General features: G+C 37.6%; 2 protein-coding genes across 5 annotated transcripts; one reads left to right on the top strand and one right to left on the bottom strand.

Annotated features, from left to right (window-relative positions):
- Positions 1-938: 938 nt before the first annotated feature.
- atp6v1c1a (ATPase H+ transporting V1 subunit C1a) lies at positions 939-7673 on the bottom strand. The gene is made up of 13 exons (XM_068570570.1): positions 7504-7673; positions 6873-7037; positions 6186-6253; positions 5163-5248; positions 4819-4913; positions 4484-4575; positions 4211-4309; positions 4060-4128; positions 3831-3923; positions 3520-3613; positions 2960-3057; positions 2695-2821; positions 939-1623 (listed from the first exon to the last, which is right to left on the bottom strand). The coding sequence occupies exons 2-13, from the start codon at positions 7002-7004 to the stop codon at positions 1525-1527; spliced, it is 1152 nt and encodes a 383-aa protein (XP_068426671.1). The 5' UTR covers positions 7005-7037; positions 7504-7673; the 3' UTR covers positions 939-1524.
- A 3181-nt stretch (positions 7674-10854) lies between these two features.
- LOC137781343 (antizyme inhibitor 1-like) lies at positions 10855-19315 on the top strand. 4 transcript variants are annotated; one of them, XM_068570055.1, is made up of 12 exons: positions 10855-11076; positions 12682-12803; positions 14086-14294; positions 14462-14635; positions 14939-15111; positions 15409-15543; positions 15755-15836; positions 16747-16821; positions 17290-17455; positions 17622-17737; positions 17818-18038; positions 18154-19315. In XM_068570055.1, exons 3-12 carry the CDS (start codon positions 14193-14195, stop codon positions 18266-18268), a joined length of 1359 nt encoding a protein of 452 aa, XP_068426156.1. In that variant the 5' UTR covers positions 10855-11076; positions 12682-12803; positions 14086-14192; the 3' UTR covers positions 18269-19315. The 4 variants fall into 4 exon arrangements, with proteins under 4 accessions (XP_068426156.1, XP_068426158.1, XP_068426155.1 ...); XM_068570057.1 differs by lacking the exon at positions 10855-11076 and adding an exon at positions 11771-11980 and having other exon boundaries at positions 17821-18038; XM_068570054.1 differs by lacking the exon at positions 10855-11076 and adding an exon at positions 11771-11980.
- Positions 19316-24088: the final 4773 nt, after the last annotated feature.

The raw sequence follows: 24088 nt of genomic DNA, 5'->3' as shown, positions 1-24088 counted from the left end.
ACTGATTGTTCCAGCATTGACTCTCAATAATACAATTATTGAGAGTCAATGCTGAGGTGCAAACACCTCAGAGAGATGGCTGTTGTGGTGTTGTAACACGGCTTTACTAAGATCTTAGGGTGATTTGACTTCTATGCAGTTCAAACGCACATACTCTAAACGTTATGTGGTGAAAAAGAAAGTATTTTCTCGTAATACTTATTTCCAATATTGAAGTAAGATGTACTTCATGCAAGTGTCACCATTCTACTATACATTTATATTGCACTACAGTTCAATGGGAATGTTTTCACAGAATAGGTTTATTTAATAGCTTTAGCTTGTTACTCTATTTCAGACGTGAAGTGAGTACAAAACACAAGATCATTGTGTAAAACATAAAGCATTGTTGGGAATTAAACTTCTCTACATGTTGCTCTACTTAGTTCATAATGATGAACAATGAATCATCAACATAATAACACAGGCAGGGTCACTTTGCATATGTACTTGCATGTAGTTTTGACCCTTTGATTGATGGTTTGGCTTCCAACGTGTTCAAATATACCATGCAAGGACACCTTAAGTGTCTGTTTAGTGCCCTCTGCTGTTGAAACCTAAATTTGCCATGTGGATGGATTCCAAGAGGAACTGTCCTTCAAACACCTATGGTTCTCCAGATGATCATGAGTGATCACAAGGCTTCACAGAGGACCTTGTTTTACTACACCGAGCTGGATCCAACATGTCTCTTTTTCATTGCTCCCACACAAACACATCACCAATTAAGATATAAAAACCTCTTTTCTGAGGGGATCCTGGCTAAAACTGAGAGCATAAAAGTCTCACACACAACAAAAGAATAAAGTGAAATATTGTTTTTAATATATTAATAAAATAAAATATTCTTAATTCAATCATTTCAGTCATTTATGAATCCCTTCACAAATGGACACACATTTGATAGGATTTATTCATTAATCATATTTATTTAATCACTGGTTTACACACAATACTCTGATACAGATCTCATTTGACAGCAAATATACACAACATGAGACGACAACACACACAGACTCGTATTACATCCTTGTTACACAAAACGACCCCACAATCTCATAAACACGTAGCAGGTCTGGTTGCCGTGGGTAACAGTGATAACATGTAAACACAAAATCTCTGAACAGTAAGGATGTAGCTATATCAATATATGCCAGCACATGTGGAATGACGCAGTAAATATATATTTAAGATGATTATTTAATCCATCACACATCAAAATAATAAAAACAATAAACTGTAAACAATAACTATAATTAAAAGTATTTGTATTTTTAATTTTTTGTCCCTTGGTTGTAAAAGTGATAGAAGCTTGCCATTGGGCAGTTTCACTACAAGTAATTAACATGCAGCATTATCATTCAAGCAGCTGATGGGGCGAGGCGACAGTGAAGAGACGAACACTGGGGAAAGGAGGAGAGGTTCAGGGAAGGAAAGAGCTAACTTGTTGTTAACACTCAGCAAAGAGAAAAAATTGGGAAAATTCTAAACTTTAAAGTCCAACAAGTTGCAGTTGATCTTGTCGTAGACATAAGGATAATACTCCTGCTGGCTCAGGTTCAGGCCCGGGATGTCAATCGCAGCCTGAAAGAAAAAGACAGTGTGTAGAAGCAGAACACAAAATGGCTGATTTGACTACGCAAGGGGCTCCATGCATGTCTTGGGTCTCTGCGTAAAACCCGAGTATAAATCAGCCTTTAGACAAATTAATATTTTTGGTGAAATTTAACAAAATGGCTTTTTTTCATCTATAAGCCCTGATTTGATATAGTAGCAGTAATATACTTCCATTGAGCGCTAACTTCCAATTTGAAAATAATTTTCTTTTCCTCCAAGTGCATTGTTGATACAAACGTGGATGTACATTTGGATGTGTGTGTGTAAAAATGTTTTATGTTTGTGACATATGTATCACTTTAGTTTATCTGCGTTATTTAAAAGATAACTCATTGATATAAATAAGTATACTATAGATATATAAACATATTTATACAATATTATTTAAAGAGTGGAATATCAACTAATGCAGCTTTATGCATCATTATAAAACATTGTTTGGTACACGACTGCTTCAGAGCATAGATTTCAGAGAGGTTAAGACCGCTGTATTTGTCTCTTTTTTCAGTAGTAACAAGCTCTGGCCATGAGAAGGAGCACCTAGTAGTAGCAATAGAGACTCAATTAATTTTTTCTACTTTGACAACAATTCTACACAGAATCTACAACATTCTTATGGTCATGGTATGTTTTGAGTATACTTTAATTTGTCACTTGAACACACTCAAAAGCTGCTTTGAAATAGTGTGTAATGTGTCTTCAAGATACACATAATGAATAGTTATTTTGCAATGCATTAAATTACCATAAACATTTACATCTAAAATAACAACAAAAGATAGTATTAAAATGTTCAGATTAATGAATTCTAGGATAGAAAACTAAAAGACTCTGGAAAAGATACTTGATACTTATTATTTTAAGTCATGGATGTATTGTAGGTTATACATACCCACATATTATAGCATATCTGAGCTTCTGATAAAATAATGATATTATAAGTTTTTTATTGTATCACATGATTATGTTGCTACGAGATGTGCAGGGTTTTCCTTGTGGTATGTAGTGAGAGCTGTTCAATATTACCAAAGTACTCACGTCGATGATAGCTGCTGCACTGCTGTCCAGATGTTTGTACAGATCATTCAGCACCTCCCTCAGCTTCTTCATCGTCTTTTTGGTTGGTTGCAGGAGCATGGCTTGAAAGTTCACCGGCAGCCCATACCTGGAGGAAAACGTTAAACAAATAAGTAATGCATAAATAATTTTCTTTCTTTGGTTTTTGAACTGCTGCCAGTTGATAATTAGTTATATTTATCAGAATGTATGGGCGACATTATGACTGGATTTCTGATGACAGTACCTTAAAACAGATTCCACAAACACCCTGAGGGCTTTGATATGAATCCATGCGATGAAGGCTTCACTGAAGTTCACTTTAAGCCATCGGACAAGTGGGCCCTGGAGAGAGCAGATACAGATTATGGTAATACCTTTTTTTTTTTTGTTTTTGTTTTTTAAATCTCTCCCAAACAGGAGAGAAAATAATTTGCAATCAACAAGAACTATTTTAATGTTTTTCTTATCACGTTCATAACATTAATACATTATTCATAATTAACTAAAAATGAATCCAAAGGCTGCTCAGAAAAACATTAAGTATGCTTGGCAATAACAAAACATTTGCACATTTTGAATTGTAAATGATTGGTTACGACAGCACGCCAAAGCACTTGTGTGGTTCCTTGAATACATCAGAAAATCTAGTACCAAGTGTGGAACTGTATCAATGAGCAAAGTTTCGCCAAGCATTGTATACAAATATCCGAGACAAAGCTCCACAATGACTATGTGCACCAACACTAGTTGCAAAAAAATAAACAAAAAAATTTAATACTTAGGAAAATGATTTCCATCACTTACAAACTGCTTCTTCTTATCTGTGGAGAGTCGTGTCATCTCCTCTTTGTCTGCCTTCATCTCCTCCTCGTTGTACTGGAAGTCTCTCACTGTGAACCTAGAAACAAGATGTCGGGGGTAGAACTCAGCTTCATTTGATCGTAAATATTTCTGTGTGTATAAAGTTACCAATATAAACCCTGTGATCCCTGTCCAGCAGATATATTTAGTCAGAGCTATTTATATTTGTTGCGCGGTCTGGCTTATTTTGAAAACATTTCAAACCTCTTGCCAATGACAGCGCACGTATGACAACTTAGTATGACAACTCTTACTTGTTTTCTCTGGCTTTGTGTTTGAAGTCGTCGACGGCTTTCAGGAATAGGGTGACACTGAACAGTCCACTGTCATTGTCTTCAAATAGCAGACTGGAGAAAACAGACAGGTTATTTTTATTCGACTGTTATGATGTTCATGACAAACTGTAAATCAATGGGTATAAAAATACCTAATTTAAGAAATTTTAAGAAAAATACAAATTAAATCACTGATGAGATCACTCACTTTGAGGATCTGGGCACCACCATCTCAGCCAGTGTCTCATATGTTTTCTGCCAGTCAATGTACGCCGTCCTGAAAGAAAAGAGAACAAGGGTCAATAAGAGCGCATGTCATCTTTCTTTCTCCAGAGGCATTCTAGAGAAATAATACTCACTTTGGTACAACGACTAGCATAGTAATGAGGTACTCCGAGTTGAGAATGAAGTCTTCTTTCTTGACAATGTCGGCGAGGCTCCTGGTCAGCAGGCTCCCCCTGGTGGCACACAACAGTGTTGCAATAACATGGTTGGGACACTAAGGACGTGTTAACAAAAGCTTCTCAGGGGTTGCGGTAACTTTTTAGACCATGCCGACACCGCCCCGGGAACACGGTTGACATATTTTTGCCATTTGATGACGTGCAAATTGGTACATGTGGGACACTCACGCATTTTTCCTCTCTAAGTTCTGCAGGTTTCCCTTCAGGTTGTTGTAAGCTGATGCTCTGGCCTTTAGGTCATTGTCAATCTGGGATACTTGCTGGAGAACGATGAAAAAACGTGGATGAGATTATTTATGACTGACAAATAAAATGCAGAGTGCCATTCCCTTTAAGGGCTCTGATCAGAGCCCTTAAAAAGGTGCTGGATAAGTCCATCGGGAAATAGAATCCTACCGTAGAGCTCTACCACTGCCCAGTAGACTACAAACATACACATAGACAATTCATAGCAATATCTGTACAAATTTTGACAAATGCACATGCAGAACGCAGAGACCTACCTTTGATATTATTTCAGAGATGTTTTTAAGTGACTGTTTGATGGGATATTTTGCCATGTCCCATTGAAATCTGGTGATATAGGTGACGAGATCAACTGGGGAAAACCAATACAACAAGTCAGGCTATAATCAGTTTATTATCAGATTATGTTGAGACAGAAGACGGTTAAAGCTACTATTTAGTTATATTGTGATTTCAGAGCCGATAGGAATTTTTAAAGAATTGTTAAAAACATTAAGAACAACATCAGTGTGACTTTGGTGTTACTAGCAATATTATTGTCCCACAGCTTGTTTTGGTGCTAAATGATCTTGACACGTGTTACTTGCAAACATCAGTGTACCTCCGTTCGCCAGCAGGTTCTCCTGCACTTTGTCTCGACTGTCTTCCAGCACGTCAGCCATGTACTGAGCAACCTTCTTCACCACACTGTGAACAACCGGGAGACATCAAAACAACGGCATGCCAATGCAAACTGCGAGCACAGAGCTTGCGCAAAACAAACTTTTGCCCTGCACATGCTCACACATGTCACCACGACCTTGTCCCCGAAATTCCACACAAACAGAGTCATCAAAAGCTTTCACATATTCCTGTTAAGGTAATTTCCTGACAAGGCAATTTATAATATGGCAGACTTGCAGAGGTTCAGGATTTTTAACCGTTGGGCAGCACATCAGAAGCAGAACTGTGTCTACAGTAGTGAAGCCAGGGAGACACTGACATCCAAGTCACACCTCAAGTCTAAAAAGTTCATAAGAAAGTACATCTGCTACTTTGCTATCTATTGAAAGATTTGTATTGTTCTGATAACGACAACAAACAAAAACATATTCAAATAATCCAATCAAACCTCCAATAAAATGCATTAATGGGTGCAATTTTGAAGAATTCAGTAGGTATTCTTTTTTTCCCCCGATATGGTGGACGGAAACTTCTAAAAAGGAACTAGATTAAAAGGTTGTAGTCAGACAAAGTTAAACTGTGTCTTTCTCACAGTCTTGGAAAGATCTACAGAGGAAGCAACGTAGAGCTCAGGCAGTAATGGCACTGTGTGAGTCAGTATTTCCAAAAGGCTATAAATTACACTAAAGCGCACTCGATATTGGGTATTTTATATACGACGAAGAAAAAAAGAGCTGTTGATGTATCAACCAACTGTAAATTTCCAAGTTTAGACTGCGAGGCCTACTAGCCTCTGGACACTGTGAAATTCCTCACGGTTACAAGGGAAGGAAAGGGTGTAGGGAATGGTAGAATCAGGAGTGCTAAGCAGGGTCGGAGATTTTTTTACTATACATTAAACAGTAATGCCTTAGATATTAGCAACGTTCATTCCAAGTCTGGAACACAGCGGGTGGCATACCTTTCAACAAAGGAGTCTAATTTGGCCAGTTCATCTGACAGTCCAACCAAGACATCGAGGGTGCCCACCTGTTTTTGAAAAAAAAAAGACAAACATCAGCACATTATGATTTGCGAGTCGTCAGCCCTGAGATTTGCGCCGTTTTGAAGTGGGGTCAGCGGGGTTGTGTTTTAACAGTGACATCTGAGGTCCAGTCCGCCTACAGTGACATCCAGTTGGGGGCCCTGTGTGCTTATGATGGCGCCTCTTTGTCTAGGGCCACTCACATGTCGCTAACGGTTGCAGAAGAAATTTGCATCCCCACAAGGCTGCGAGGTCAGCGAGGTTACTTCACCTTCAGCACAGAGAGGAACCAAACTGGATGAGCTGAGTTGCTCTGTGGACAAAAGCTTCACCAAAACCGACCGCTTTCAACATGCAGGCAACGAATCCATGTGAAGAATGCTGCACACAATCCGCCTGTTCTTGACAGTGGATATTTCAGGTGAGTAATTTTTTGCCTACTTTTACAAGTAAAACCACCATTTCTTCTTTATGGATTGAATTGTGCAAGAAAGAAACATATGTGCACATTTTACTGCTTGAGCGAATAGATTAATTACTACAAAGTAATGCCCCTGTACTTCAGCATGGGAGAGAGGTGTGATGTTGTAAAAACCAGAAAGGCCCACAAAAATAAATGCTAACCTTGAGGTCTGGGATGTTAAACTTGTGGTTGGTGGAGAGGTTGTTGTTACGCGTGGTGGCTGCCATCATTGTGTCCCATGTCTGCTGGCAGGTCTTCTCTCCCGGTGCAGAGATCAACCAAAACTCTGTCATGGTTTTGACAGCACTGGTGCAGCTCGAGAAAAACTGAGAGGAAGACTGACTTCAGACTCATGTGTGCTGTGTTATGATGCTGTTCATAATTCACTGTGAAGCCCTGAGTTAGTATCTGTATCAACAGCACTGATTTGATTGCAGTACGGGTTGAGTGTGTCTCCTGTCTTTAGCTACATTTTAGCTCCAAGAATCTTCTGTGCCGTTTACTTCTAAGCTAGCAAGCAAATAAATCATGCTAACCCTCGCAAGAAGAAGCTTATTCAGTGTTTAAGTCTAATAACTTCAGGCACAAACGTATTATCAAACCATAAACGCCTAAAACAAATTGAACGATAACGTTACTGTATAGAAACAAAAGAAAGCTACAAATAAAAGTAGATAGTAAGGTCAAGCAACATCTAGCAGGGATTAGCTACCCGTTAGCCACTTAGCTTTCCTCACGACAACAACAGCAGCAGCAGAGGTGATTAAGCTAGTGTTTAACAATTTCACTCACCTGTTAATATCAAATGTGGCCGTTAGCAGTGAAAACGTATATAACTGTCTATGGCTTGATCATTTTCATAGTTGCCATTCAATACAGTTGGCGAGGTCTCCTGACAGCAGCATCAGAGTCAGCTGATGTGCCAGAGGAACCGGAAGGCCTCCCACACGGGAGAGACTCCACAGCAACTACAGCCGGTGGACAGCAGTTACTGCAGCGCAAGTATTTGGACTAATGACTGTGATGCTGATTCTTGTCAGTGAGTTTAATGCTGAGCATCAAGGACACTTCTGTAGGGAAGATGCGTGCGAACATATGCGATAAAAGCCAGGCCTTTCAGATAAAGGAGGGTCTCAGTGACTAAGCACCACTCTGTAATGATCAAGTCAAGATTGCATGAATGTCATGTAATAACATAACACAGTAACTGTCATGAATAAATTGAGAATTGGGAAGACATTTCCATGACACAGTCAACCTTTTAAAAAACTGTTTTGGTGAGGCAACATCTTTACTCTTTACTCTTTTAACCAAATTTCCTGAATTACAAAACATGATAAGAACTGAAACTTCAGACTTGAGTGTCAGTCCACATTCCAATTGCATTATATACTTATAAGAGAAGCACAGGGGTGATCTTGGATGCCAAGTCAGCAAGCATGTGAGGCTTATGAGTTGCTAAATTTGGAAAAGCCGGCTCAGGTTTCCTGACTTTGGGTGTCTCCTGCACAGAATCTGAAGGAAAACGCCCCCCAAAGGAACATGTTTATAGTTCAGTGGGTCTGGGGTTCATTGTTTGAGACACAATGGTTGGTCTGCCTGGAGCCAACCCTCGACATCAAACGGCAGGTCAAATTTGCCCATGGCTGGCCAGAGGCCAATCTGCCGGGATTGTTTTCAGGACACACACACACACACACACACACACACACACACACACGATAATCAGTCAGTCTGCAGGTCACAGACTGCTGCTGCTGAGACTCTGATGTGAGTTCTTCACCATATTCAATAGAAGAGAAAAGTGTTGTTTTATCAATAAGTAGCATTGAATAAAGATATATATATATATATATATATATATATATATATATATATATATATATATATATACAAGCTTGCAATTCCCTCACACATACATATCATGCATCATTGTCACCTTGCCATCACAGCTACTAATGTATGAGTGAACACAGATCCCATCTCCCCCCAACACAGAGAAAAAACATTCCCTGTCTTATATTCTAGTTCAACAACTTGTGTGCTCCAGGAATGAAGGCAATGCATGTGCATTGTATACATTGTCTCACTGCACACATCCCCTGTTCAACTTTTAACCTACTTGTAGTCGGTTCACTTAGACTACGCTGACCGACTGTTTCTGGACATTTAAGCATACTCAAATACACACGTGTAACATACATGATGGCTATAATTGCACATGTGAATGTTGATCCATTGCTGGATACATATGCAGTATTTGGACTATACCTATGTAGCTTCATCTCCACAGATCTCATCGCACAAACAGAATGTATGTGCGTTTTCCAACGTGACTTAACTGCAGAATATCTTAAAAAGCATAATGTAACATAAAGTGTCTATATTTACTTTTATTGAAGTAGGATTGTCTGAGAAACAATATACCTTCACAGCAAACCCCATATTATGAACTCAACTAACACAGAGTGATGTTATGAACCTATTAAGAATGACTTATACTGCAATTTATCTTGGCAGAAAGGAAACAAGGGGTGAAATGTACAACTTTTTTTAAAGATTGGGTTATTGTTTGACGATCATAGTATGTTTTGCTGTATCTCCCCACCACTTTGATACTATTGTTAAAAATGACAAGTCCTGGGAAAGCCCAGCGATAGCTGCTTCCTTTTAAGTGGCATATTGTAGAAACCCCTCCCACAGAAAATAGAGACATTTTACAATAATTGTTTTGTGTCAAAGATTGCATTAACTTTTCAGAAGTGTCTCTGTAGTTGTCAGTAAATAGATTGTTACAAGCTTCCTTGAATCAGATTTTTTTAATGAGATGGCTTTTGTGTATTTGTTGTATCCCTGCAGCCAGTTTTCCCTGCTTAACATTCAGATCAGTGTGAGGAAAAGTTTGTTTGGAGGTCCTTTTACTGAGCAACATTCTTTGGCAAGAAGACCTGATGACTGACTTAACAACGCAACACTAGAGTCTGTTGCGTAACACAAGTTCATGGTGGTTTAATTACCCATCCACTCAAGTCCCTGTAAGGAATACATTATTTTTCAAATATGCAGAGTTACTGTACATTTACTAATGTATTCTCTTGATTCTGTTTAATATATATATAGATATATAGATCTATATCTCTCTCTCTCTCTCTATATATATATATATATATATATATATATATATATATATATATATATATATATATATATATATATATAATTTCATGCATTTGTTTTGCATAGAAACTAAGAGGACAATAACTTTTGTTTATGGTGCTATATTATTTTATATTTTCATCATTAGAGTATGTTGTTCATTCCTCTCTAACAAGAGTCTCTTTGCTTCTGTCAGGGTTTGTCTGCGCATGGTCTTTCTGAGTCTGTGTGTTGATTTAATCTGTTTGTGATGTTTGCAAATATGAATTCCTGCTACACAATGCAACCACTGGAGTATTGTCTGGCTGACGCATACCAAGTGGCCGCGGTGACCATTATGATACGAACAATGGAAATAAAATATTGTGCTTTACTGCAAGCCACTTTAGATGCTATGCGTGATTAGACTTATATATACATGGTCTCGTTTAGTGTTGCACAAAACACGGAACAGCTTTTGTGTTGCATTCCACATGCCTCTGCGGCCTTTACAATGGGCCCCTAAGCAAACTTTTGTTTATGAGATTTGAGTTACATTAAAAACAGCACTGTGTGTGTTCGTCACTTTGTAACAATTTATAGAAACCACTGAACTAAGGGAACAAAAAGTGTCCAAAACTGCATAGACACAGCTGAAAATAGACTTTGACACTGAGATACATGAGTGGAGCATTAGAACAAAGACAAACACAAACTTAATACATATTTAATAAGATATTTTTTTTCCAGTAATAAAAAGAATATCTGCATGAACATTTTTTAATTCAATTCTTTGAAAAAATGCAATCTGTGTTTGTTAAGATTAAGATGATGTCAGTATTTATATAGTCAAAACCGCGCCAGAAAAAAACACTTTCCTACTGTTTAGCTCACAGTAGTTCAGCTTTCCATGCCAACCTCCTCCTCCTCAAGTTTTGAGGAGGGAGACATGCAAATGTACCTCCTTGAAAGAAACACTGCCCCAGCCTTTGCCTTTTCAGAGGCAGGCACAACGGAAAGTCACCACAACAAAAGCAAAGGGAAAGGAAAATCATTTCAGAGCTTGAACTGGAGGAAAAATACATGCATCCATCTACCTGTTACTTGTGTGACTGCTGCTTTGCAACCTTGATTTTGGCTTTTAAAAAAAGGAAATTTCTGCAGATTTAATTGGACAGCATTCTGTCCTTATTGCTGAACCATGGGAAATACAATAAAGACATAACACAGGTAATTCTTGGAAAATTTGACACATTATAGATATAGCTTGTCAGCCAAGTAATTCTGGGATATGAGAAAAAGAATATAACTGCATAATACAGCAATGCTTTACATCATTATCTTTTAATAATAATAATAATTATTATTATTATTATTATTTATTACTACTATTTGTATTGTTGTTATTCCTATGCTTGTAAACATTATTTGTATTCTTATGCATATCATCATTTTGTATTATTAATAATAATTATAACAATAATGCTATTATTATTGCAAGTTAGGGTCGTTAATTATTGTAGTAATTTATGTTCTTGCTTATAAATGCTCCACTTGTCATATTTTATGGTGTTGTAAAACTAAGGTCGTGGTCTTTTGTTTTGTTTAAGTGATTTTGACAGCTCTAATCTCCGCCCATCTAAAAAGCGTAATGTCTCCACTATTATGTGGAATTAAACCGGAATAGCGTTATTTGTATATCAGATGTGTCATTAAGCCATGTTTAGGATGAATGAACGTTCCATGAAAATAATTATCATCTGATAGATATTTCGGGAATTCCGTTTTTCCGCATTGGTGCTTTGCATTACTAAAAGAAAGTTACACTATGAAAAAGTATTTGGACTTTATTTTGATATTTGGACCGGATATCGTGCTGTTAATTTTGGTGTAATGTTACTTGACATTCCTGTCTGTCGGTGTGCACAGTCGACCTCCACGGTTGCCTTCCGCTCTGTCGTCACAAATAATCGGTACCAGCTTGCTTCGCCATAACGCGGAACGATAATAACTTGACCTAATCCACCACGTCCATGGCCGTTATCCTTTTCTCTTTTAGTAACCCCACCACTCTTTAAAAATTCCGCCTAAAAAGAAAAAGCGTTCTGTCCCCTCTTTTGGGTTTTCAGCCAACGTAAGTAACGTTCACCTAACGCCAGCTCGCCGCGTTGTTAGCTCGCTAATTAGCATGTTGTTATATTAACCGGGTAACCCAGTCATACATGCTCGGTTTAGAAGGGTAAAGATAACGTAATAATTTTGGGCATTATCACTTAAGAAATGAGTAACTGTCTTTAAAACAAAAACAAAATTATTGTACGAAGGTAGGAAACTAACGCTTATGTTATGCTACTGTTACTAACCTATGCTAATAGCCGCAAATTGATGCGTTACAATAGCAAACTAAGTAACGTTAGCTCAATTTATTTTAACGTTAGGGCTAAACATTAAATGTGTTTTTTTAATTAGTAACAGGCAGCAATAATGCCAGGGGCAAGAGTGTGAACATATTGTTACATAACAATTGCTTAATTTAAAAACTGCTAGCGTTAGTCAAGATTGCACCAATTCAGTAAACTTCATTTCGGACCATAGTCCAAATTAGAAACTACTATACTCTCTACTCATTGGCTCTTAACACTCATCATCTGCCTGCTCATCAGTTTACAAATGTTTATTCAACACTTAAGCTAAGACATTTAATTGAGCAGACACTGTAACTGTCGAGGTAGACTGTATCGTGTGTCGGTGGGGAAACCGGTGGTCTCCTTGTCAGAGTTGTTTCTCTGTCAGTGAACTGAATGCCATGTGCCCTGTCCTCATCTGCTTTTGCAGGTGTACAACAACTATTCAGAGAATCTAGGGGCAGCTCTATACCGAGAACCATTTGACTTCAATGCTGAGCCACCTTGGGATCCTAGCTGATAGTGGAGGAGTTCACCCCAGGACTCATCCATGTGAGTGAAATAGGTGTAACATTTGAATGCATCCTCTTTGAAGGTTTTACTTAAGATAGTTTCATAGTGGAAAACATATGCAGTATAAAAAAAATCTCTTGCATGTGCATATGTGTGTCTGTATCTCATTTTATGTTTGTTAAAACTGCGTCACCAAATGTCTTGATGGAAAGAAAAGATGTATTAACAAGCTGCGTGTACCAGATAGATGTCAAACAGGGTAAAAGTTATTTTAGATTTTGCATTTCAGATCTATTTTCATCTTCAATTAAAATAACAGGGCACTATGTTACCAACTTTTTTTTTTTTTTTGGCATTTTCTTTCTTCCTGTGATTTAGTTGCAATAAAGAAGATCATTATTTGGTTATTTATATTAATGCTTCTAATAGTGAGTACATCATTCATTGTAGTTCTTCTTTCTGCAGTATAATGATTTAGGTTAGCATAACTGTGTATGTGCCTGTCATGCCTCATCACTTCATTCAAAAGGGAAATGTTGTGAGTTTTGTAAGTTACATAAAGATTTGTAATGGGATTATAGTGTTGCATTATCACCCAAACATTTTTTTAACCTGTGTTTCAAGGAGTTCCATTCCTGTTTTTGTATTAGACTGTCTGTCCCATTATTTCTGCACAATATTTCACCTACAATCAATCAGACTTGAAAATGTTTTTGGGGAATAACACGCATAATGCACTCATTTTGAGCTATAGCCCCTGCAATTGTCACAGTTGTCAGCAGTACAGCAGGCTTTCTAGCCACATTGTTAGTCTGCCTATTTAACCATCCAACGCTACAGCCATGTCACAACTGGTCTGGTCCAGACTGCTGTGCTCTCTGGTGTATTGTGCAACAATATTGAAAGTGAAGTTGTTGCATCAACGCCGCCTGTATTGTACTTTGTTTAATGCCATCAAAAAGAACCGTTCACGGGTCACCAGCTCAGGGATTTATGGTGATTGTTGGGAGTAATTGATGCTAAAGTAAATAACCTCTGTGCCCCAGACTCTATTTTCACAGTGGCTCTTTAGAATAATAGAACCCTTGTACAAAGCTGTCCTGTAACGTGGAGCCGGCTCTGTGCTCTTATTGGATGCTTCCTTAAAATGACTTGTTTGATTGGAAATCATATCAGAAAGGCTTATATTCCAGCTACTGAATAAACTAGAAACAAACTGGACGACATCAATGAATGTTCATTCACGTCAATGAATATGATTGATTCGCTTTGCTTCTTAAACTTTATGTGCTATGTTGACTTTTCTCATTGTCTTGTACAGTTTGTTGCATAAGTCTAGGACCCCAGGGGCTTGAGTAGGTGCGAGCAAGACTACTTCGGACTAGCCACGTTCTTTATGCCTGTCGGATTGGAAGAAAACGGTTGAGGATGAAAGTAATCACTGATGAACCACAGTATTCTGTTGGTCTACTGGAGGGAGGCATAGCCCTCTGTGACGTGATTGACAATTACATTTACGAACAAACTCTGGTAAGGGGTCTCACCACACAACAACATGTTAATTTAGCACAACAACCTGAATTTCTTACTGTCTTAAAAGTGTCTCGAACACCTGTTATTGTATTGTTTTGCCTAGTTTATTACAAGTAATGTGTATTTTATCTTACTCATTCACATGTTTGTTGTTTTTTCCTCAGTCTGAGAAGAATGCATTCTTTGTAGCAGACCTGGGAGTTTTAATGAGGCAGTATGTTCGCTGGCGAACCTACATGGCCCAAATTCGACCCTACTATGCCGTCAGATGCAACAGCAGTCCAGCTGTTATTGAAGTTCTTGCTGCCCTCGGAACTGGATTCATTTGTACCAACAAGGTACTCTCTCATACTTGCATACTGATCAGAACATTGCGTAATTTACAAGTCTTATATATATTTTTTATACATTCCAGTAATGTACCACGCCCTTCTCTACTAGAGCAAGTACTAGTCTATTTATGTGGATTTATATTGCACAATTCTTGCTCTACAATCTGTAGAATAGATATAGAGGAACCATCAAGGACTCAGTGCACCTCAGTGCCTACCCTTTTAATATATTGTTTAGTGTATATGAAGTACGATGAAATGTTAACCTACAGTATATTAAGCAAATACTTTGTCTCTTTTGTATTTCAGTCTGAGCTTCAGCTGGTCCAGAGCCATGGTATTCTCTCTGAAGACATCATCTACAGCGGTGTTTGCAAACAAGTCTCACAGATTAAATACGCTGCTAAGAATGGCATTGACCTCCTGGTGTGTGACAATGAAGCAGAGCTGCACAAGATTTCTCGCTGCCACCCCAATGCCAAGTAAGTGCTTGAGGTATTAGTCCTTGTGCTAATGATCATGGAACTTAAGTAATTGGCGTTCTCTTTTTTACAAGTCATTAAATACTATTCACCAAGATTTGGTTTGAAATACAGAATGTTGTTTCCTATCTTCTGGCATATTGGATTGCCAATAACAATTTGGTCTCAGCTGTAGATATTTTGTGATTTAATGTGCACGTTTCTCAACTCATTCTAGTTGTGTACCACTTTTATTTAATTCATTTAATTTTTTTTGTTTGAAGCAAACCATAACAATATTTCTTTTATTTAATTCAGACTGCTGCTACAGGTTTCAACAGAAGGATCTGGCCAGGACAATGAGATGAGCATGACTTTTGGCTGTTCCCTCAAAGACTGCAGGCATCTGCTGGAGAGGGCGAAGGAGTTGGGTGTGCACGTAGTTGGGGTCAGGTGAGGCCTCCAAATATGCATTGTGTGTGGTGATAAAGCACATTGGTGAAGCCTACAGATGTGTAGGAGAACCACAACTGCTATTTTTACCTCAGATCTCTGTTGAACAAATGCTTTTGTCCAATCTGAAACAGGATAAAGTTTTAACTCCTGTAAAGGTCTAAATGTTCGACCATTAACTTCCACTTTTTCCCTCATTTCCTCCCCAAAGGTCTCATATTTACAGCGCGTGTGAGGATGACCAGGTGTACATTCATGCCATATCTGATGCCCGTTGTGTCTTTGATATGGGAGTAAGTCATGTTAAATATTGTTATGTTGCCAGTTGCGTTGTTAATTCCTGTGTAGAGCTGTAACACATTTTAATCTAGTACCTTGTACAAATTGTAAATTAACATTTGAATGCTGTGCAGCGTTTTGTTTTATAGATCTATGCATTCTGCTTAAGCCTGGAATTTCAGCACAGTTGCAGATAAATATTAGGCTACAATAATCAGTGGTTCTTCTAGATTAATTCTGTAGGAGTATTTATAACCTTGGCTCTTGTGTTTTCAAGTGTGATATCAGGCATAAAAATTCCTCACCTTTCGGCAAAATTCGCCGTTTTGAAACCAAAATAGGTGACCTGCGTGAATCGTGTAGATTCGATGAGGTTTTTTTTGGGAGGGGGGGGGGGTATATATTCAGTGAACTGCGAACAGATGCGCGTGTCATAAGGGAGCGCTAGTGCATGGTAATATAATATTTGATGATATATCCAAGTTGAGTTACCCAGGAGCTCTCTTGACACAGACTTAGCTAACATTAGCTTCAGCTTGAGGAATTGAGTCGTTGAACACAGCAGGAGAGAACGCAACGTTAGCCAGCTAGCTAACGCTCCGGTGGAAAGTTATTAGCTAACGCTTCCGTTAATGAGGAGGTACATTTTGAGGTGATAATGACATAACATCCTTCTCACCTTTTTCACCCCTGACACCCATTTTTAAATGAATTAAAAACCCTTTATTAAAAGAAAAGACTAATTTAATCCAATTAATTATTAAATTGTGAATTTGGTTTGAGTAGTTTTTATATATATTTTTTTTACAGGCATTGTTGAGTGACTAGCATTTCTGTTTCAGATTTTTACACTCATGTTTTGGACACGGCTTTGTTTGGTAATCATGTTTTGGTTACACGTTTACAAGCTTTTGTCTGCTTCAGGAGGAAATTGGCTTCGACATGAAAATCTTGGACATTGGAGGTGGTTTCAGTGGATCTAAAATCCAGTTGGAAGTGGTCAGTATCTTATCTGATTTTAACATGATACTAACAAAGGCAATATGGGGTCGTATAATCTGTATAAGAGACATAGGTTGAGAAATGTCTCATAATATACAAGGTTGGCTTTACCCTTTGTCCCCGTTTCATAATGGATATTATCTCTCACAATACAAGTGCTTTGCAAGCATCACCACAATGTCACTTGTATGTCATGTATTTTGAAATTACAAGGAGGGAAAAAAAGTATGTACAGTTAAATACACGTATAAATTATGTACAGTTTATACACGTATAAATGCTACATACTTGTATAAATGTTACATAATACAGCGGTTGGAAGACAGTAGTCAGTGCTATTTCCATTATTGAAAGACCCAATTTGAAAATTAGCTCTAAAGGCTGACAATGGGATTAGATAGTACATTTTAAATGCGACTACTTATTTTCGTTCCTTATTTTTACCGCTGTCATCTCTTTTTGCAGATCAATAAAGCTGTCATGTCTATTGTGGACCTATACTTCCCTCCTTCTACTGGAGTTTCCATCATTGCAGAGCCCGGCAGCTTCTTTGTTACCTCTGCTTTCACTCTGGCTGTGAACGTCATCTCCAAGGAAGCGGTGGCACGAGATCGCCCGGACCAAGCACATGGTAAGTGACATGATATGTTCGTTTATACAGTATCTTGAAATATATTGAAGTTTATGTTTATATGACTCTGTCTAAATATCCTAATATGAAACAAAATAAGCAGTATGTTTAAAAATGAATGAATTACACTGCAAAAAAAAATTTTGGCTGCCATATCTCCGAACAGAGAATCCATCGCCCAACGAGGAGCCAGAGTTCCAGTACCACATGAACGAGGGGGTGTACGGATCATTTGCTAGCAAACTCTCTGAAACACTGATTACGGCTCCATCTGTTTATAGGGTGAGTCAACAAAACAAATATATATATTTTTGTCCATTGGATTACTTAAAGAAATGAGCCATAAATTCTTTGTATGTCAGCAGAACTTATCCTTGGACGCTCCAGTCTTCAGCAGCAGCCTGTGGGGTCCCTCTGGGGACGACTTAGACCAGGTGGTGGAGCACTGCATGTTGCCTGAGCTCAACATCGGAGACTGGCTCACGTTCACTCAAGCAGGGGCCTACAGTATGGGTCATCCACTGTGTGCCGCCACGGACTCACCACCACCCCCTGTGTACTATGTCATCTCGTCTAGAGACTGGTACAAAAAAAAAAAAAAAATCAATTTGGAAATGTTTTACAAAATTTTCCCTAAAAAAACTAAATGTGGAAATGTTTTCCATGCAGATTTTGACACTTAATTTTTCCTCCTCCAGGTTTGAGATGCAGGACATCGGTATCACCAATGACGCTACGCTGAAGAACTTCTCTTTGGTCCCTTATTGCCTCAATTCCTGCCAAACAGCGGCTAGTCTGTCTGTCCCAGCTTAGCAATCACCAGACAAATAGGAAGACTTTCCTTTACTGGTTACTTATGCTAGCTTCCTCCATTCCACATTTAACTGGGATGAACTGAGTCCGCTGTGCAGATGTAGCTTGAAATAGCTGGGACTAGACTGATTTATTTCTACACACCCAACATAGAATAATGTAAGTGATTAGGCCAGCAAAACCTAAGTAGATGTTAATTAGTATGCAACAAAATGGATGACTCCTAAAAGGAGGCGTTTTCCCTTTGCTTTTGTCATCCCGCGGCTCTACAGTTTACACACCTACATTAGACATGTAATGATTTTAAATGATTATATTTGACAACTGTATTATCTGTCTTATTTGCTTTTGCCAGTCTTGTAAAGTAAAATATCTATCTTGGAGTGAAGCGGCGTATTTAAATGTAAACACAGTTCATAGCTTTACTACAAGATGTGTATTTATGAGTCCAATTGGTTGTACAGTTAATTCAGCGTGACAAGAGCTGGATTTCATTGTATGTTGTCCTCAGTGTTTTGGGGTTTGCATATGAAGGTTTGTTTACTCATCCATTCGATGACGTGAATAAAGCCAATGTGAGCTTGGAATCCACTGCTGCAAATGTGCTGTGTGGGTAGAGGAGCTAATGGCTCAATGTTGAGTTTATCTGAAGTGCTGAGCAACCTGCTCCCAGACCAGTGAAGAGCCGGCAGGTAACTGCTATACTACGACATAGCACAGCATGTGCAGCAGATGAGACAAGGCAAGTGATGATGAATCAGCTGACATGGAATGGGGTCTTTAAATAAAAGATGTTTTAAGTATTTATACTAGAACCCTTTTTTGCTTTTTCTTCTCAAACTTTCTCTAGAATTTTGTTTTAAAATCATTTTAGAAATTCAAAATTTAGGACCGTGTTAAAAGAATACCATTTCTCAGCTGTGCAAGGATTCTTGCAAAGCGTGTACAATTTATGTGAAGTTGTGTCCTCATCTCTGTTTAAGGCATGATGGAAAATAATTGCTGTGTTTGTCTACAAGAACAGTAATAAACACCTCACTGACTAGACTGTGAATTACTACATCTGTCTTATTACTATTAATATTTTTAGTGAAGCCCTGCTTAAATAACGGAGAACTAATTTCAAGAATAGCATCATAACATGGATAGTTAGATGGCTTACAATTAGATGTAAGCCATCTAATAAATTAGATGGCTTACATCTAATTGATTAGATATCATGTCATACAGTACATTAGCCTACTGTAATTCAGAGAGTTCCACTGAGAATCAAAGTCAAGTTAATTTTTTGGGCAATTTGAATAAAAAACAAAACCAAATCAAAGTAGACTGAAGCAAAAGAATAAAAACAATTAAAAGACAAAAAAGGAACCAAATGTGTTAAAATATGTAACACAATAACAGAATAAATATCTTTAAGAGATTTATCAAAATACTTTGTTATACCTGCCTAAAATGGTCATAAATGTGTTGCTAATTTTTTAAGTATTTTGAACTGATTTAAAATCTATAAACAGTCCCAGTGAAGTCAGCAGCAACTTGAGATGAATCAGTTCATGTAAGACAGATTTATTTTCTTTTTTTTATTATTTACCCTGAAAATCCATTTCTTATTTGGTGAAATAGAAAAGGAGTCAACTAGCTCACAGTGTCTAAATTATTAAAGTTAAAGTTGAGCTGACCTTACATTATTACATTTGTGAACTTTTGTGTTGTTGTCCTGGTTTAAGTGCACTCCTGTGTCCATCGTTAGGTTCTTGTCCTCTGTAGGTGAAGGAGGTCGGCCGACAAAAGGTGGCCTCAGACAGCCCTCCGAAATAGGTAAGTGTCAGGTGTCTAGATCTTCCTGCACAGCAGAGAACCAGAACAAAAGGCCGACTGGAGACTGACAATGGAGAAATACACACGCAGACTTTGACTGAGTCTGGCACTGTGGGCTGTAACTCAAAAAAGTATCCATGAATTTGTAGCTCGAAGAGCAGAGTATGCAAAGGAAATATCTTTGCTGTTGTATCACAATCCATACCTCTAAAATATTTACATCTTGATCAGCTTCCACCAACCTACGTCTGAAATATAACCATTGTTCACTTGGGTTCTGCTTTCTTGCGTAAGTTCTTCTTATTTATCAATGTATTCAATATGTAATTAATATTTATAGTGTGTAGTACAGACACCTCTGCAATAAGATCATATTTCTTAAGTAAAATATTTGCTTTAATCTTTTTGCTCTTACTGCAACAGCCTGATTACAACAAACCAAACAATATGAAATGAATATTTTTAGGAAATTGTTGCACTTTTAAATTTTTTGAAAGTTACCCCAATGCAGCTTCACAGTACAAAACTGGAACAATGTTACCGTTGAACATTTACATTATTGATATATAAAATGTTCATTGACAATGTAATTCTTTATTTTGAATTTTGAATTTGTATATGTGCCACTTTAACGTTTAATATTTAATCTATCGTGTATTAAATTTATGAAGCATTCTTAAATGTTTATGTACAAAGAAAACACACCAAATATGTTACTTACTGTGCATCCTTCACAAAGCTGCAATCAATTGCGCAACATGTTCCAGTGCTGAAGAAAGAGTCACTTTACTGAGAGTACTCCCACATTCAAATTAATTACCATGTGTTACTTTTATGTTAAAACCCTTCTTAAAACATTTAAATTTCAATTGAAAAAATTTAAACGTTTTCCAGTTATTATCAAGCTGTTGAAATTCTTTAAATTACACAATGTAAGTGCAAAATGCATGCTTTCTTTTTTTACCACCAGTTTGATTTATTGTATCTTTAAAAGGAAGATTTTCTTTTTTATATACAGGACTTTGAGATTAATATTTGTATTATTATTATTAAAGTCAAAGAAAAAACCTTCAGATCCAGCATTTTTAATCTTGAAAACGAGCCTTTGGTACACTGATTGCTGGAGTGTTCCTTTTCTGAAGTACTATAATGACGCTACTCATTCAGATGTTTGGCTCTATTGAAGACAAAGATTTAACCAAAAACTCAAGACCTAAAGCTCCATTCATTTGTTTTCTTTGGTCACTTGGGGGCAGCAGAACACACTAAAACCAGAGGAAAAAAAAAACACAACAATCTACTATTTAAATAATTGATTCATGCTTTAATGCATTATGTTGCATCGCTGTCTTTTAATGTGTTGTACAGAACAAAAATAATGATTAGAACGTCTGATTTAATGCACTTTCCAGCTCGGTTCAGTCTTTTATTTATTGTTGCAGAGTGAGTGGTCGTGGGACACAGAGGAGCACATTTGTATGGTTTTCTGTTCAGTCAGGTTGCCCTAGTTTTAAACGCGTAACGCAATGGGGACTCAGATTCTTGGTCGGTGTCAACTAGTTACAATAGCCCAGCTCTTTTGAGCAGAACTTTACAACATCCTTACAGGACAAATGGATTCTGTCGGGATCTTTAGTGGCAGCGTTGCCCCAGACATTACGGCTTTCTACGCAATGTCGGCCAATTTTCAAGCAGTGTTGTGAATGGCAAGCAAGACTAGGCCAACAAGGACTCACTGTTCTCCTTTGCTGTCATAGAAATAGACTTTTGTCTCGCTCCCAAAGAAAAAATAAAAGTAAAAGGCCTCTTATGAGACAGAAGCCGGGAACAGCTCATTACATCCCAGGGAAATGCCCTTCAAGCTGCCCTGCGTCTGTTTGGAGCATGAGGGTTTGGGCCCGAGAAGCTGGACTGACCTGGACTGTTTATAGGCAAAGTTACCCCCTCACGGTTGATCCTGCTCTGGGACCTGTAAAGATATGTCACAGCCAGCATTTAAAACGCTTCCTCTTCAGCCTGTGATCGTGTTATCTCACTGGGAATAACTTACACTTCTGCTTGTGGCCCTGACTGACATTATCTGCTGCTGTTCAATAAGTTGTCAGTGGTGAGGCTTGAGCTTTTTTCTTTTTCTCGGGAGATGCAACAAACCCAAATAAATTTCATAGCAGCTCAAAAACTTCAGTAATTACCTCATTAAATAGAACTTTTTGCTTCTTTTACCAATGTTGAATGATTTTCTAAAGCTACTAACTGACTAACTTTCAGAGAGCAGTTTTCTTGGTTTAGACTCTTTGGACACGTATTCATCAACACAAGAGGTAATTTGATAACCCAGTGCCCAACTACCTAAAAATAGCTTGGGAGAATTCTGAGGTTTGGTTTGGCTTCACTCTTGCAGGGCAAAGGAACATCTGTGTTGAACTTAGTAAACAGAAAGGTTTACTCCTAACCTTTTGATTAAAATAGACAGTTTTATTCCAAATAAACACATGTTTAAATATTCATTGTCATGCTTTGTAACTGCACAAAAAAACACAACGTTACTTTACAAAACATCTATTCCGTTTAAGTCCTGACAATGTGAACTGCAGGCCAAACTGGATAAAAGAAAATAAAAGTTCATAGAACAGTCATTTTGGATGAAATTAGGTTCAATACTCTTTGCATTGGCTAAGTAAGAACTGCAGATTACAGTGAATGAGGAACCCGACCGGGGGCAGTCAAAGTATTCTCTCTGTCATGTTCATTTCATATTATCTTGTCTAAGAAATTTCACACTTTCAGTTCCAGATTTATTGTTCAACAGTTTTTCTCTTTCTCAAATGCCATTTGTGCATTTGACAAATGGCCTTCCTGTCCAGTTGTTAAGGTCTGGAGCTGCCTCTATATGTCTATAGCCAACATGTCCACTCTGAGCCGCAGTGCAGGAAAAAGAATGCTTTCTAGGAAGGTGTTGAATCTCATTGTGAAAGGTAAACTCTGCCATCTGCTGGTGTAGAAAGACAAAGGTTTTTATTGGATTAGGGCTATTAGCTGTATATTCTCTTAATTTTGGTTGACATTCAAATGTCAATCTCCACTATTTTCTTATAGTGCTTTTTTAATTTAGATTTATTTTACTGAACAAACTGGCCACAGTGTTTTTGTTCCATTGGGGCTACAAAAAAAAAGACTTGTGCAAGCACAATAAATACCAATCCTATTCTGTATGATCACTTTATTTGAGTATTTTATCCTATTTCATCCTTTTTTTCTTGAGTAGCACAACTCACATTTTGTTGAGCATCCTTGTGTTGTAAAATAATAGATTGGCCAGTTGTTCATCTTACATCTCTCTCTCTCTCTCTCTCTCTCTCTCTCTCTCTCTCTCTCTCTCTCTCTCTCTCTCTCTCTCTATATATATATATATATATATATATATATATATATATATATGTATATATATATATATATATATATATATATATATATATATATATATATATATATATATATATATACACATCTTAATCAGAAATACAATATATAAATAACTAGAACCTTTTTATCGAGGAGAAGGCTTGCACCACTGCTGCTAAAATCATTTCGATGATGTGGGGATATTACACACTTACAAAGTATTTAATGGGAATGAGCCCAGCAAGAAGGGACCTCCAGCTCTCTCTCTCTCTCTCTCTCTCTCTCTCTCTCTCTCTCTCTCTCTCTCTCTCTCTCTCTCTCTCTCTCTCTCTCTCTCTCTCTTCCTTTGTAGAGCTCTGATCTTAGTTGGTTCATTTTTAAATATAATTCTAGTTTAAGAACAGAAGCATTACATTGAGGTGTTACACATGATATGTTTTTCAATTCCCAGAATAATGCTATCATTATAACTTTGTAGTTCCCTTAATATTTGGTGACATCATATTAAGTCGAAGTTTTGTTTGGACAAAAGGGTGGATACCCTTTTTTTGTGTGCAAAAAAACCCACCACCATCGGTTACTTTTATTTATTTGTAT

Source organism: Clinocottus analis, unplaced genomic scaffold (assembly GCF_023055335.1).
Source record: "Clinocottus analis isolate CAN_PGR_092001 unplaced genomic scaffold, fCliAna1.0.p SCAF_9, whole genome shotgun sequence".
Lineage (NCBI taxonomy): Eukaryota > Metazoa > Chordata > Actinopteri > Perciformes > Cottidae > Clinocottus > Clinocottus analis.
Note: the sequence above shows the minus strand (reverse complement) of the source record. Positions and strands in the feature narration are given on the sequence as shown.

Bases quoted from the DNA above. Each gene is read 5' to 3' on its own strand.
- atp6v1c1a (XM_068570570.1), bottom strand. From the start codon at position 7,004: ATGACAGAGTTTTGGTTGATCTCTGCACCGGGAGAGAAGACCTGCCAG. The intron at 5,249-6,185 runs GTATGCCACCCG...GGTTGTTCACAG, and splicing joins TTAGACTCCTTTGTTGAAAG to TGTGGTGAAGAAGGTTGCTC. The intron at 1,624-2,694 runs GTGAGTACTTTG...TTTTTCTTTCAG, and splicing joins GTGCAGCAGCTATCATCGAC to GCTGCGATTGACATCCCGGG.
- LOC137781343 (XM_068570055.1), top strand. From the start codon at position 14,193: ATGAAAGTAATCACTGATGAACCACAGTATTCTGTTGGTCTACTGGAG. The intron at 15,112-15,408 runs GTAAGTGCTTGA...TATTTAATTCAG, and splicing joins CGCTGCCACCCCAATGCCAA to ACTGCTGCTACAGGTTTCAA. The intron at 15,837-16,746 runs GTAAGTCATGTT...TGTCTGCTTCAG, and splicing joins GTTGTGTCTTTGATATGGGA to GAGGAAATTGGCTTCGACAT.